The following is a 13,638-nucleotide window of genomic DNA, read 5'->3' as shown; positions in this document are numbered from 1 at the left end:
ATATTTGCTAATGACTTCAATAACACATTGGAGAGCCACATATCCAAGTTTGCCAATGCGCAAAGATTGGTGGCATAGTAAGTAGTGTAGACGGAAGCATAAAATTACAAAGAGGTATTGATAGATTAAGTGAGTGGGCAAAACCGTGGCTGGTGAGGTCATCCATTTTAAATGGTGAAAAGAGGGGAACAGTGGAGGTCCAAAGGGATTTAGGGGCCCAGGTGCACAGATCACCTGGTACAAAAATTAATCAAAAAGGCTGGTGGAATGCTGGCCTTTATAACTGGAGGGCTAGAATATAAATGGGAGGAAGTTTTGCTACAGCTATACAAAGCCCCGGTTAGACCACATCTGGAGTACTGTGTACAGTTCTGGGCACCGCACCTTAGAAAGGATAAATTGGCCTTGGAAGGAGTGGAGAGCAAATTCACCCAGAATGTAACCAGAGCTCCAAGGGTTAGATTATGAGGAGAGATTACATCAACTATTGTACTCCTAGGAATATAGAAGGTTAAGGGGTGATTTGTTTGAGGTTTTTAGGATTTTGAAACAAATTGATCGGGTAGATAGAAAGGAACTTTTTCCGCTGGTGGGGGAGTCAGGCCATTCAGGAGAGAGGTTAGGAAACACTTCTTCACGCAAAGGGTGGTAGAAGTGTGGAATTTTCTCCCACAAAAAGCAGTAGATGCTAGCTCAATTAATAATTTTATACCTGAGATCGATAGATTTTTACTAGCCAAGGGTATTAAGTGATATGAAGTCAAGGTGGATGGAGTTAGGCTACAGATCAGCCATGATCCCATTGAATGGTGGAACAGGCGCGAGGGGTTGAATGGCCTCCTCCTGTTCTTACGTTCCCACCCGGTGTAGTACTAAGTCCGACATGCCCCAGGCTGTATCCTCAGTTTGTGCTGTCATTTGATCTCGGTGAGGGTGCCTCAAATGGCCTGTGCCCCTGAGGTTACACAGGAGGAAATCAGCCACGGTTCAGCTTCTAATCACAATTCAGAGCCCTTGGTGCATCTGTGCATATGTGTGTGTGTGCACGAGTGTGTGTGTGCGCTTGTGTGTGCGCGTGTGTGCATGAGTGTGTGTGCATGAGTTTGCATTAGTGTGCATGTGTGTGTATGCATGTGTGTGCACGCACATTCCATCACCTCCATCACCTCCCCACCCCAATAACCCCATCACTCCCAACACTCTCCGCCCAATCACCACATTCCCCATCACCACTTGCCCCATCACCCTATCACCCTCCCAACCCAACACCCACAACATTCTCTGCCCCATCACTGCCAACCCCCATCACCCACCACACCATCACCCTCCGCTCCCACCCCATCAGGCAAGGGTCATTCGAGGGTTGAATAGAAAGGGTTTGAGGAGCAGGTAAGGGTCACTTGAGGATTGGACAGAGATGGTTCGAGGGGCGAACAGACAGTACTGATTCTCTCATTACAGAGATACACACGCGCACACACACAGGTCCCCTAGCAGAGATATTTGAATCATCGACAGCTACAGGTGAGGTGCCTGAAGATTGGAGGGTAGCAAATGTTGTGCCTTTGTTTAAGAAGGGCGGCAGGGAAAAGCCTGGGAACTACAGACCGGTGAGCCTGACATCTGTAGTGGGTAAGTTGTTAGAGGGTATTCTGAGAGACAGGATCTACGGGCATTTGGAGAGGCAGGGACTGATTAGGAACAGTCAGCATGGTTTTATGAGAGGAAAATCATGTCTCACGAATTTGATTGAGTTTTTTGAAGGGGTAACCAAGAAGATAGATGAGGGCTGTGCAGTAGACGTGGTCTACATGGACTTTAGCAAAGCCTTTGACAAGGTACCGCATGGTAGGTTGTTACATAAGGTTAAATCTCACGGGATCCAAGGTGAGGTAGCCAATTGGATACAAAATTGGATTGACGACAGAAGACAGAGGGTGGTTGTATTGGGTTGTTTTTCAGACTGGAGGCCTGTGACCAGCGGTGTGCCTCAGGGATCGGTGCTGGGTCCGCTGTTATTTGTTATTTATATTAATGATTTGGATGAGAATTTAGGAGGAATGGTTAGTAAGTTTGCAGATGACATCAAGATTGGTGGCATTGTGGACAGTGAAGAAGGTTATCTAGGATTGCAACGGGATCTTGATAAATTGGGCCAGTGGGCCGATGAATGGCAGATGGAGTTTAATTTAGATAAATGTGAGGTGATGCATTTTGGTAGATCGAATCGGGCCAGGACCTACTCCGTTAATGGTAGGGCGTTGGGGAGAGTTATAGAACAAAGAGATCTAGGAGTACAGGTTCATAGCTCCTTGAAAGTGGAGTCACAGGTGGATAGGGTGGTGAAGAAGGCATTCGGCATGCTTGGTTTCAGTGGTCAGAACATTGAATACAGGAGTTGGGATGTCTTGTTGAAGTTGTACAAGACATTAGTAAGGCCACACTTGGAATACTGTGTACAGTTCTGGTCACCCTACTATAGAAAGGATATTACTAAACTGGAAAGAGTGCAGAAAAGATTTACTAGGATGCTACCGGGACTTGATGGTTTGACTTATAGGGAGAGGTTAGATAGACTGGGACTTTTTTCCCTGGAGAGTAGGAGGTTAAGGGGTGATCTTATAGAAGTCTATAAAATAATGAGGGGCATAGATAAGGTAGATAGTCAAAATCTTTTCCCAAAGGTAGGGGAGTCTATAACGAGGGGGCATAGATTTAAGGTGAGAGGGGAGAGATACAAAAGGGTCCAGAGGGGCAATTTTTTCACTCAAAGGGTGGTGAGTGTCTGGAACGAGCTGCCAGAGGCAGTAGTAGAGGCGGGTACAATTTTGTCTTTTAAAAAGTATTTGGACAGTTACATGGGTAAGATGGGTATAGAGGGATATGGGCCAAGTGCAGGCAATTGGGACTAGCTTAGTGGTATAAACTGGGCGACATGGACATGTTGGGCCGAAGGGCCTGTTTCCATGTTGTGAACTTCTATGATTCTATGATTCTATGATTACAAACACCCAGCACCATTAAGAATTGACAGACAATTGGAACTGCTCCTAGACACTTTGGGAGGCTCAAGCTGAGTTATGGCTTCTTACCAGTTCCCAGACGATCGAGAGGATTCTGCCTCAACAGCCTGGTGATGAGATCCTGGGCTTCGGGTGGGAGCATCTCCTCTCCTTCTGGCCAGATTATCTCATCTGCAACACAGCAACAATCGGATTTCATTTCCTTCTTCCCAAGTGTCTCGCAAGCCCAGTCATCTCACACTGGCACTAATAATAGCACGTCCAGGCCAAAGTGTGAGGGGCCCACAGCACAAGGACCGACAATGCAAGTTCCTACTGTGTGAGGACCCACAGTGTGAGGACCCACAGTGTGAGGACCCACAGTGCGAGGGGCCCACAGTGCGAGGACCCACAGTGCGAGGGCCCACAGTACGAGGGCCCACAGTACGAGGGGCCCACAGTGCGGAGGGCCCACAGTGCGAGGACCCACGGTGTGAGGGCCCCCAATGCGAGGGCCCACAGTGCGAGGGCCCACAGTGCGGGGGGCCCACCGTGCGAGGGCCCACAGTACGAGGGCCCACAGTACGAGGGGCCCACAGTGCGGAGGGCCCACAGTGCGAGGGCCCACAGTGTGAGGGCCCCCAATGCAAGGGCCCACAGTGCGAGGGCCCACAGTGCGAGGGGCCCACAGTACGAGGGGCCCACAGTGCGGAGGGCCCACAGTACGAGGGCCCACAGTACGAGGGGCCCACAGTGCGGAGGGCCCACAGTGCGAGGGCCCACAGTGTGAGGGCCCCCAATGCGAGGGCCCACAGTGCGAGGGCCCACAGTGTGAGGGCCCCCAATGCGAGGGCCCACAGTGCGAGGGCCCACAGTGTGAGGGCCCCCAATGCGAGGGCCCACAGTGTGAGGACACCTTTTATTACAAGGATGTTGAGGTGCTGGCTTGAGCCACACGACACAAAAATTGTCCGTGTAGTTGATAGTGAAGAGGATAGCTGCAGACTCCAAGAAGATATCAATGGGTTGGTGGAGTGGGCGGAGAAGTGGCAAATGGAGTTCAACCCGGAGAAGTGTGAGGTAATGCACTTAGGGAGGGCAAACAGTAAAAGGGAATACGCAGTAAACGGGAATATATTGAGAGGGATAGAGGAAGTGAGAGACCTTGGAGTGCATGTGCACAGGTCCCTGAAGGTGGCAGTACAGGTAGATAAGGTTGTGAAGAAGGCATACGGAATGCTCTCCGTTATTAGCCGAGGTATAGAATACAAAAGCACGGATGTAATGATGGAACTGTATAAAACACTGGTAAGGCCACAGCTGGAGTATTGTGCATAGTTCTGGTCACCACATTACAGGAAGGACGTAATTGCTCTGGAGAGAGTGCAGAGAAGATTTACAAGAATGTTGCCAGGGCTTGAAAATTGCAGCTACGAGGAGAGATTGGATAGGCTGGGGTTGTTTTCCTTGGAGCAGAGGAGGCTGAGGGGTGACTTGATTGAGGTGTACAAAATTATGAGGGGCCCAGATAGAGTAGACAGGAAGTACCTGTTTCCCCTAGCGGAGAGTTCAGAAGTTGATTGGGAGAGTCTGTTGGCAGGCAAAGGGACGTCTGGTAAGTGGGAGGCTTTCAAAAGTGTGTTAACCAGGGTTCAGGGTAAGCACATTCCTTATAAAGTGAAGGGCAAGGCTGGTAGAAGTAGGGAACCTTGGATGACTCGGGAGATTGAGGCCCTAGTCAAAAAGAAGAAGGAGGCATATGACATGCATAGACAGCTGGGATCAAGTGGAACCCTTGAAGAGTATAGAGATTGCCGGAGTAGAGTAAAGAGAGAAATCAGGAGGGCAAAAAGGGGACATGAGATTGCTTTGGCAGATAAGGCAAAGGAGAATCCAAAGAGCTTCTACAAATATGTAAAGGGCAAAAGAGTAACTAGGGAGAGAGTAAGGCCTCTTAAGGATCAACAAGGTCATCTATGTGCGGAACCACAAGAGATGGGTGAGATCCTGAATGAATATTTCACATCGGTATTTACGGTTGAGAAAGGCATGGATGTTAGGGAACTTGGGGAAATAAATAGTGATGTCTTGAGGAGTGTACAGATTACAGAGAGGGAGGTGCTGGAAGTCTTAAAGCGCATCAAGGTAGATAAATCTCCGGGACCTGATGAAATGTATCCCAGTACGTTATGGGAGGTTAGGGAGGAAATTGCTGGTCCCCTAGCAGAGATATTTGAATCATCCACCGCTACAGGTGAGGTGCCTGAAGATTGGAGGGTAGCAAATGTTGTGCCTTTGTTTAAGAAGGGCGGCAGGGAAAAGCCTGGGAACTACAGACCGGTGAGCCTGACATCTGTAGTGGGTAAGTTGTTAGAGGGTATTCTGAGAGACAGGATCTACGGGCATTTGGAGAGGCAGGGACTGATTAGGAACAGTCAGCATGGTTTTGTGAGAGGAAAATCATGTCTCACGAATTTGATTGAGTTTTTTGAAGGGGTAACCAAGAAGATAGATGAGGGCTGTACAATAGACGTGGTCTACATGGACTTTAGCAAAGCCTTTGAGAAGGTACCGCATGTTGGTTGTTACATAAGGTTAAATCTCACGGGATCCAAGGTGAGGTAGCCAATTGGATACAAAATTGGCTTGACAACAGAAGACAGAGGGTGGTTGTAGAGGGTTGTTTTTCAAACTGGAGGCCTGTGTCCAGCGGTGTGCCTCAGGGATCGGTGCTGGGTCCGCTGTTATTTGTTATTTATATTAATGATTTGGATGAGAATTTAGGAGGAATGGTTAGTAAGTTTGCAGATGACACCAAGATTGGTGGCATTGTGGACAGTGAAGAAGGTTATCTAGGATTGCAACGGGATCTTGATAAATTGGGCCAGTGGGCTGATGAATGGCAGATGGAGTTTAATTTAGATAAATGTGAGGTGATGCATTTTGGTAGATCGAATCGGGCCAGGACCTACTCCGTTAATGGTAGGGCATTGGGGAGAGTTATAGAACAAAGAGATCTGGGAGTACAGGTTCATAGCTCCTTGAAAGTGGAGTCACAGGTGGATAGGGTGGTGAAGAAGGCATTCGGCATGCTTGGTTTCATTGGTCAGAACATTGAATACAGGAGTTGGGATGTCTTGTTGAAGTTGTACAAGACATTAGTAAGGCCACACTTGGAATACTGTGTACAGTTCTGGTCACCCTATTATAGAAAGGATATTATTAAACTAGAAAGAGTGCAGAAAAGATTTACCAGGATGCTACCGGGACTTGATGGTTCGACTTATAGGGAGAGGTTGGATAGACTGGGACTTTTTTCCCTGGAGAGTAGGAGGTTAAGGGGTGATCTTATAGAAGTCTATAAAATAATGAGGGGCATAGATAAGGTAGATCGTCAAAATCTTTTCCCAAAGGTAGGGGAGTCTATATCGAGGGGGCATAGATTTAAGGTGAGAGGGGAGAGATACAAAAGGGTCCAGAAGGGCAATTTTTTCACTCAAAGGGTGGTGAGTGTCTGGAACGAGCTGCCAGAGGCAGTAGTAGAGGCGGGTACAATTTTGTCTTTTAAAAAGTATTTGGACAGTTACATGGGTAAGATGGGTATAGAGGGATATGGGCCAAGTGCAGGCAATTGGGACTAGCTTAGTGGTATAAACTGGGCGACATGGACATGTTGGGCCGAAGGGCCTGTTTCCATGTTGTAAACTTCTATGATTCTATGAACTGGAGGACATAGATTTAAGCTGATTGGCAGAAGGATTAGAGGGGACATGAGGAAAAACTTTTTTACCCAGATGGTGGTGGGTGTATGGAATTTGTTGCCCGAATTGGTGGTAGAGGCAGAGACCCTCAACTCTTTTAAAAAGTACCTGGACCTGTACCTAAAGTGCTGTAAGCTGCAGGGCTACGGACCGGGTGCTGGAAGGTGGGATTAGAATGGGCACCTGGTTGTTCTTCGATCCGGCACGGACACGATGGGCCAAATGGCCCCCTTCTCTGCTGTATCTTTTCTATGGGTCTATGGTTCTATGGATTGGAACAGGTCAATTGGTCAATCGACTGGGTGGGGTCATGACATGCTGAATATAAATGGCAGCTTTTTAAGAACGAATAAAAACACATAGGGGTATTGATGGAAAGGATGGTCTGGAGAGGTGTGTAATGGGTGGCCTACCCAATATCACCTGTTATACACTATCACCAAAAGTTAAAATCACCTCCACAGAATCCCTGTATGTTCCTAAAGTCAAAAGAAGGATACGTGGCACAAGTAAATAGAGGTGGCTAGCTGGTCATGCCTGGTCATACCTGGTCATACCTGGTCATGCCTGGTCATACCTGGTCATACCTGGCCTTAACTGTCATAAACAAAGACAAATACTTCTACTGATTGAAGGAAAGCAATTCAAGAAAATAGAGATAAATCTCTCACACAATTAAGGGTAACGTAAACAATTGTTAAAGCAACTAAGAGATTAATGGAAAAGAAGAGCGTTGATAATTGCGGGAGTAATGGCAGAGGCTTTTTTAGTTACGGTAAAAATCAAAGGACCATTAAGGTTGCTTAGGTCCACTGAGAGACATCTTAGGACAGATTCAAATGGAATTCCAGGGCATGGCAGACATGTTCAATGATCAATCACCACTTTGCCCAATGACCAGAAGTGGGTTGTGCTGTAAATAGGAAATTGGGAGTTACATAGAATGTACGGCACAGCAACAGGCCATTTGGCCCAACTGGCCAATGCTGGTGTTTATGCTCCACACGAGCCTCCTCCCTCCCTACTTCATCTCACCCTATCAGCATATCCTTCCATTCCTTTCTCCCTCATGTATTTATCTAGCTTCCCCTTAAATGCCTCTATACTATTTGCCTTAACTACTCCTTGTGGGAGCGAGTTCCCCATTCCAACCACTCTCTGGGTAAAGAAGTTTCTCCTGAATTCCCGATTGGATTCATTAGTGACTATCTTATATTTATGGCTCCTAGTTTTAGATTCCTCACAAGTGAAAACATTTTCTCAACGGCTGCCCTATGAAACTCTTTCATAATCTTAAAGACCTCTATCAGGTCACCCCTCAGCCTTCTCTTTTCTAGAGAAAAGAGCCCCAGCCTGTTCAATCTTTCCTGATAGTTATAACCTCTCAGTTCTGGTATCACCTTAGTAAATCTTTTTGCACCTTCTACCCTGCTAGTTACATCCTCAAAAAACTCTAATAGATTTGTCAAACATGATTTTCCTTTCATAAAACCATGTTAACTCTGCCTAATCATAATATGATTTTCTAAGTGCCCTGTTACTATGTCCTTAATAATAGATTCTAGCATTTTCCCTACTACTGATGTCAGGCTAACTGGCCTATAGTTCCCTGTTTTCTCTCTCCCTCCTTTGTTGAATAGCGGGGTTACATTTGCTACCTTCCAATCCACGGAGATCATTCTAGAATCTAGGGAATTCTGGAAGATCAAAACCAATGCATCCACTATCTCTGCAACCACCTCTTTTAAAACCCTAGGCCATCAGGTCTAGGGGATTTGTCAGCTTTTAGTCCCATTAATTTTTCTAACATTTTTTCTTTGCTAATGTTAATTACTTTAAGTTCCTCCCCTTCATTAGAGCCTTGGTTCCCCACTATTTCCGGTATGTTTTTTGTGTCTTCTCCCATTTCCTTATTCCCCATTATAATTTCTCCTCTCTGCTTCTAAGGGACCCAAATTAACTTTCACTAATTTCTTCCATTTTACAGACCTGTGGAAGCTCTTACAATCTGTTTTTATATTTCTTGCTAGTTTACTCTCGTATTCAATTTTTTCTTCTCTTTATCAATTTCTTGGTCATACTTTGCTGATTTCTAAAACCCTCCCAATCCTTAGGCTGACTACTCTTCTTGGCAGCATTATAGGCCGATTCTGTTAATCTAATACTATCCTTAACTTCTCCATTTAGCAACGGTTGGATCACTTTTCCCATAGAGTTTTTATTCCTCAAGGGAATGTATATTCATTGCGAATTATGAAATATTTCTTTAAATGTTCTCCATTGCTTATCTACCGTCATATCTTATATGCTTTCCCATATAACCTACCACTAACCACTTGCCCAAATAGCTCCTCCGGAGTATCCCCAAAGAACGGAGCACAGCCAACAAGGAATTCGTACAGAACCACTCCCATGGCCCACCAGTCCACAGGTTTGCCGTATCCCTGTCGGAGGATCACCTCTGGAGCGATATACTCGGGGGTCCCACAAACCTACAAAACACACAGCAGCGCATCAACTGGAGCCACACTCACCCCAATATAGTAACAGGCATCCAAACCCAGCCTGTTCAACAGCCCTATTGCCCAACAGTCCCCCCCTCCACTGACCCCTACCCCACACTGAACCTCCCCACAATGAACCCCCCACACCGAACCACCCCACACCGACGGCCGCCCACACTGAAACCCCCTCCACCAACCCCCCCAGACCGAAAACCTCCAATCCAACCCCCCCCACACTGAAACCCCCCACCCAAACCCCCGACACCGACCCGCCCAAAATGAACCTCCCCACACCGAAAACTCCCCCACACTGACAGCCTCCCCGCCGACTCCCCCACACCAAAACCCCCTCCACGACCCTCCCACCACTGAACCCCCCCCCACACTGAATCCCCACACCAAACTCCACCCATCACCCCCCACCCCCTCCCCAGCCACATACCTGTTTGTCAATAAACTCCCGGGTGTCCTTCTCGATGTGATCCTCGTACAGATTGGTCGTCATGTTCATGAGTCCGATCCGGGAGAGGCCAAAGTCAGTGAGTTTAATGTGACCCATGGAGGTGATCAACAGGCTGTGGGCAGAGAGCAGACGGTCACCACTGACCCCCCACAAACCCCTCAACCATTCCACCCAGTGCACGGGGGGGCAGTGCGGGGGATGGGGGTCAGTGCGGGGGGTGGGGGTCAGTGCGGGGGGATGGGGGTCAGTGCGGGGGGATGGGGGTCAGTGCGGGGGGTGGGGGTCAGTGCGGGGGGTGGGGATCAGTGCGGGGGGTGGGGGTCAGTGCGGGGGGATGGGGGTCAGTGCGGGGGTCAGTGAGGGGGTCAGTGCGGGGGGCTGGGGGTCAGTGCGGGGGGTGGGGGTCAGTGCGGGGGGTGGGGATCAGTGCGGGGGGTGGGGGTCAGTGCGGGGGGATGGGGGTCAGTGCGGGGGTCAGTGAGGGGGTCAGTGCGGGGGGCTGGGGGTCAGTGCGGGGGGTGGGGGTCAGTGCGGGGGGTGGGGGTCAGTGCGGGGGGATGGGGGTCAGTGCGGGGGGTGGGGGTCAGCGCGGGGGGGTGGGGGTCAGCGCGGGGATGGGGGTCAGTGCGGGGGGTGGGGGTCAGTGCGGGGGGGTGGGGGTCAGTGCGGGGGGTGGGGGTCAGTGCGGGGGGTGGGGGTCAGTGCGGGGGGATGGGGGTCAGTGCAGGGGTGGGGGTCAGTGCGGGGTGGGGGTCAGTGCGGGGGGATGGGGGTCTGTGCGGGGGATGGGGGTCAGTGCGGGGTGGGGGTCAGTGCGGGGGGTGGGGGTCAGCGCGGGGGGTGGGGGTCAGTGCGGGGGGTGGGGGTCAGAGACACAAGAAAAGAAGAAAGATAGAAAAAGTTAGGGATAGTGAGAGTGAGAGACTAGGAGAAAGAGAGAGAGAAAAGCGGGAGGGGGTGAGAGAAGGCAGGGAGGGGGTGAGAGAAGGCAGGGAGGGGGTGAGAGAAGGCAGGGAGGGGGTGAGAGAAGGCAGGGAGGGGGTGAGAGAAGGCAGGGAGGGGGTGAGAGAAGGCAGGGAGGGGGTGAGAGAAGGCAGGGAGGGGGTGAGAGAAGGCAGGGAGGGGGTGGCCGTCACTAAGAGATGCTTTGCCCAGCTTCCAATAACAGCTGGTGACATGTGACCTTTCTTACTTGTCTGGCTTGAGGTCACGGTGCACGACACCATAGTTGTGGAGATATTCCAGAGCCAGAACCGTTTCTGCAAAGTACATCCTGGTCATGTCAACAGGCAGGGGCCCAATATTTTTCAGGAGTGTGGCACAGTCTCCCCCTAAACATAAAGAGCAGAGATGCTCAAACACAACACTGGAGATAGCACAGAAATGAGAAACATTGATGGGGTCAGTCAGTTACAGACCCAAGTCTTCCTCATCATCCTAAGTAAACAAAACCATCAATTATATCAGAATCAAGCACAGAATCGAAAAGGTCATCCTTCCCATTGACCCCATCCATTAGACACGGATTGTCACCATTTCCCAATCTAACCCCGGTTTTTACTGTTTAGAACCATAGAAAGGTTACAGCACGGAAGGAGGCCATTCGACCCACCGAGTCCGTGCCGGCTCTCTGCAAGAGCAATCCAGCTAGTCCCACTCCCCCGCCCTATCCCCGTAGCCCTGCAAATTTTTTCCTTTCAAGTACTTATCCAGTTCCCTTTTGAAGATCATGATTGAATCTGCCTCCACCACCCCCTCGGGCAGTGCATTCCAGATCCTAACCACTCGCTGTGTAAAAAAGTTTTTCCACATGTCACCTTTGGTTCTTTTGCCAATCACCTTAAATCAATGTTCTCTGGTTCTTGACCCTTCCACCAATGGGAACAGTTTCTCTCTATCCTGTCTAGACCCCTCCTGATTTTGAATACCTCTATCAAATCTCCTCTCAACCTTCTCTGTTCCAAGGAGAACAACCCCAGCTTCTCCTGTCTATCCACGTAACTAAAGTCCCTCATCCCTGGCATCATTCTAGTAAATCTCTTCTGCACCCTCTCTAAGGCCTTCACATCTTTCCTAAAATGTGGTGCCCAGAATTGGACACAATACTCCAGCTGTGGCCAAACCAGTGTTTTATAAAGGTTCATCATGACTTCCTTGCTTTTGTACTCTATGCCTCTATTTATAAAGCCCAGGATCCCGTATCCGCTTTCTCACCTGCCCTGCCGCCGTCAATGGTTTGTGCACAGAAACCCCCAGATCTGACTAAAGTTCTTCGACCTGAAACGTTAACTGTTTTTCTTTCTCCACAGATGCTGCCTGACTTGCTGAGTATTTCCAGCATTTTCTGTTTTTATTTCAGATTTCCAGCATCCAGTATTTTGCTTTTGATTTATTTCCAGATCTCTCTGACCCTTTTAGAATTGTGCCCTTTAGTTTATATTACAGAATTTCTTTACACCATTTTACACTGTTTCTTTATGTTTCCGCTGAAGTTATGGTGGCAAATTGGCGGAAACTGTGAAAATTCTCCAGCCAAATCTGTTAAATATCGTGATGGTGAATCTCGGGGCAGGTTTCCTGATCTCCCGCAAGAGCCTCAGCAGAAGCTCCGGACAAACGTCGGGTTTCAGTCATTTACCTTGTTTCTTTAGAGGTTCTGTGGATCATCTGCTGAAAACGGGAGTGAACTTGACTGCATTACACCAGCGATAGCGTTGCATGATGCATTAAACGGAGTCACCTCTACACTCACTGCATTTAACGTGCTGAGACCAAGGGCAGGATTTTAAAAGGGAAAAACTGGTGGATTGGTGTCAGAGGGAGCATTGAAAATTCCAACAATTTGAGACCTGCAACCAACCCGTCCATTTCTGGTTTTCATGTGGGCAGTGAGGGGCGGGTGACCAACCCACTCTCAGGAGGCGGGTTGGTCACTAAAACCTTTCAAGACTGCGGCCTCCATTTTTTCAGTTTTTGCGATTTCAACCCTTGGGGGCCGGGACCCCCGGGCCTTTTCCTTCACGCCACGCGAGAGGAGGTAAGAAGACCCGAAACCACAAGTATAGCACAGCTTGTGGGCCCGGAGGAGCAGGAGTGCTACCCCAGGCCCAACAAGCCTACCTGCAGCGACCCCCCCCTCAATAAGCGTGACCCCCCCAACAAGCGTGACCCCCTAACATGCGCGACCCCCAATGATTGCGACCGCCCCACAACAATCGCGACCCCCAAATGATTACGACCCCGCTAACAATTGCGACCCCCCCAACAATTGCGGCCCCCCAATGATCGTGGCCCCCACCTCTGATCGCGACCCCCCAACGATTGTGATCGCCTCCAATGATCGCGACCACCCCCCAACGATCGCGACCCTCTCCCTAACGATTACAAAACCCCCCAACGATCGCGGACCCCATGATCCCAGCATCTCCTTCGGTGACTGACCCCCTCGGTGACTGAACCCCCATGACCACCAATCCCTCCAATGGCTGACCCCCAATCCCCCCCAATGACTGACCCCCATTCCCTCCAATGACTGACCCCCAATCCCCCCCAATGACTGATCCCTGATGACTGACCCCACCATGACCCCCCGATCCCCCCCAGATGACTGACCCCCGATCCCCACCAATGACTGACCTCCGATGACTGACCCCCCCCAATGACTGACCCCAGATGATTGACCCCCTATGAATAACCCTCCCCTGGTGACCCCCATGCCCACACATGCCCATGTGCCTGCAATGACCCCAAGCCCACCAATGCCCCCATGCATCCCCATGCCCCCCATCCATACAATATAAGACTTACCTGAACACTTGCCTTTTCACATTCTCTTCCTTGCTCTGCTCCCGTCTGACTGAGACCAGCCTGTCAATCAGGTCGGCCTGTCGGACGGGAAACCGACAAAC

General features: G+C 49.6%; 1 protein-coding gene across 1 annotated transcript in view; it reads right to left on the bottom strand.

Moving 5' to 3' along the window:
* The window catches only part of mast3b (microtubule associated serine/threonine kinase 3b), a 124,817-nt gene that overhangs the window by 72,771 nt on the left and 38,408 nt on the right, over nucleotides 1-13,638 (bottom strand). Inside the window, exons 13-16 of the mRNA XM_067968618.1 lie at nucleotides 10,923-11,061; nucleotides 9,710-9,842; nucleotides 9,090-9,255; nucleotides 3,093-3,194 (exon numbers count right to left, since the gene is read on the bottom strand). Coding sequence (XP_067824719.1) covers nucleotides 3,093-3,194; nucleotides 9,090-9,255; nucleotides 9,710-9,842; nucleotides 10,923-11,061 — 540 coding nt within the window. The remainder of the gene's footprint in view (nucleotides 1-3,092; nucleotides 3,195-9,089; nucleotides 9,256-9,709; nucleotides 9,843-10,922; nucleotides 11,062-13,638) is intronic.

Source organism: Heptranchias perlo, chromosome 29, assembly GCF_035084215.1.
Source record: "Heptranchias perlo isolate sHepPer1 chromosome 29, sHepPer1.hap1, whole genome shotgun sequence".
In the NCBI taxonomy this organism is placed as follows: Eukaryota; Metazoa; Chordata; class Chondrichthyes; order Hexanchiformes; family Hexanchidae; genus Heptranchias; species Heptranchias perlo.
The sequence above is the reverse complement of the archived record's forward strand: the minus strand, read 5'-3'. Positions and strand labels throughout refer to the sequence as shown.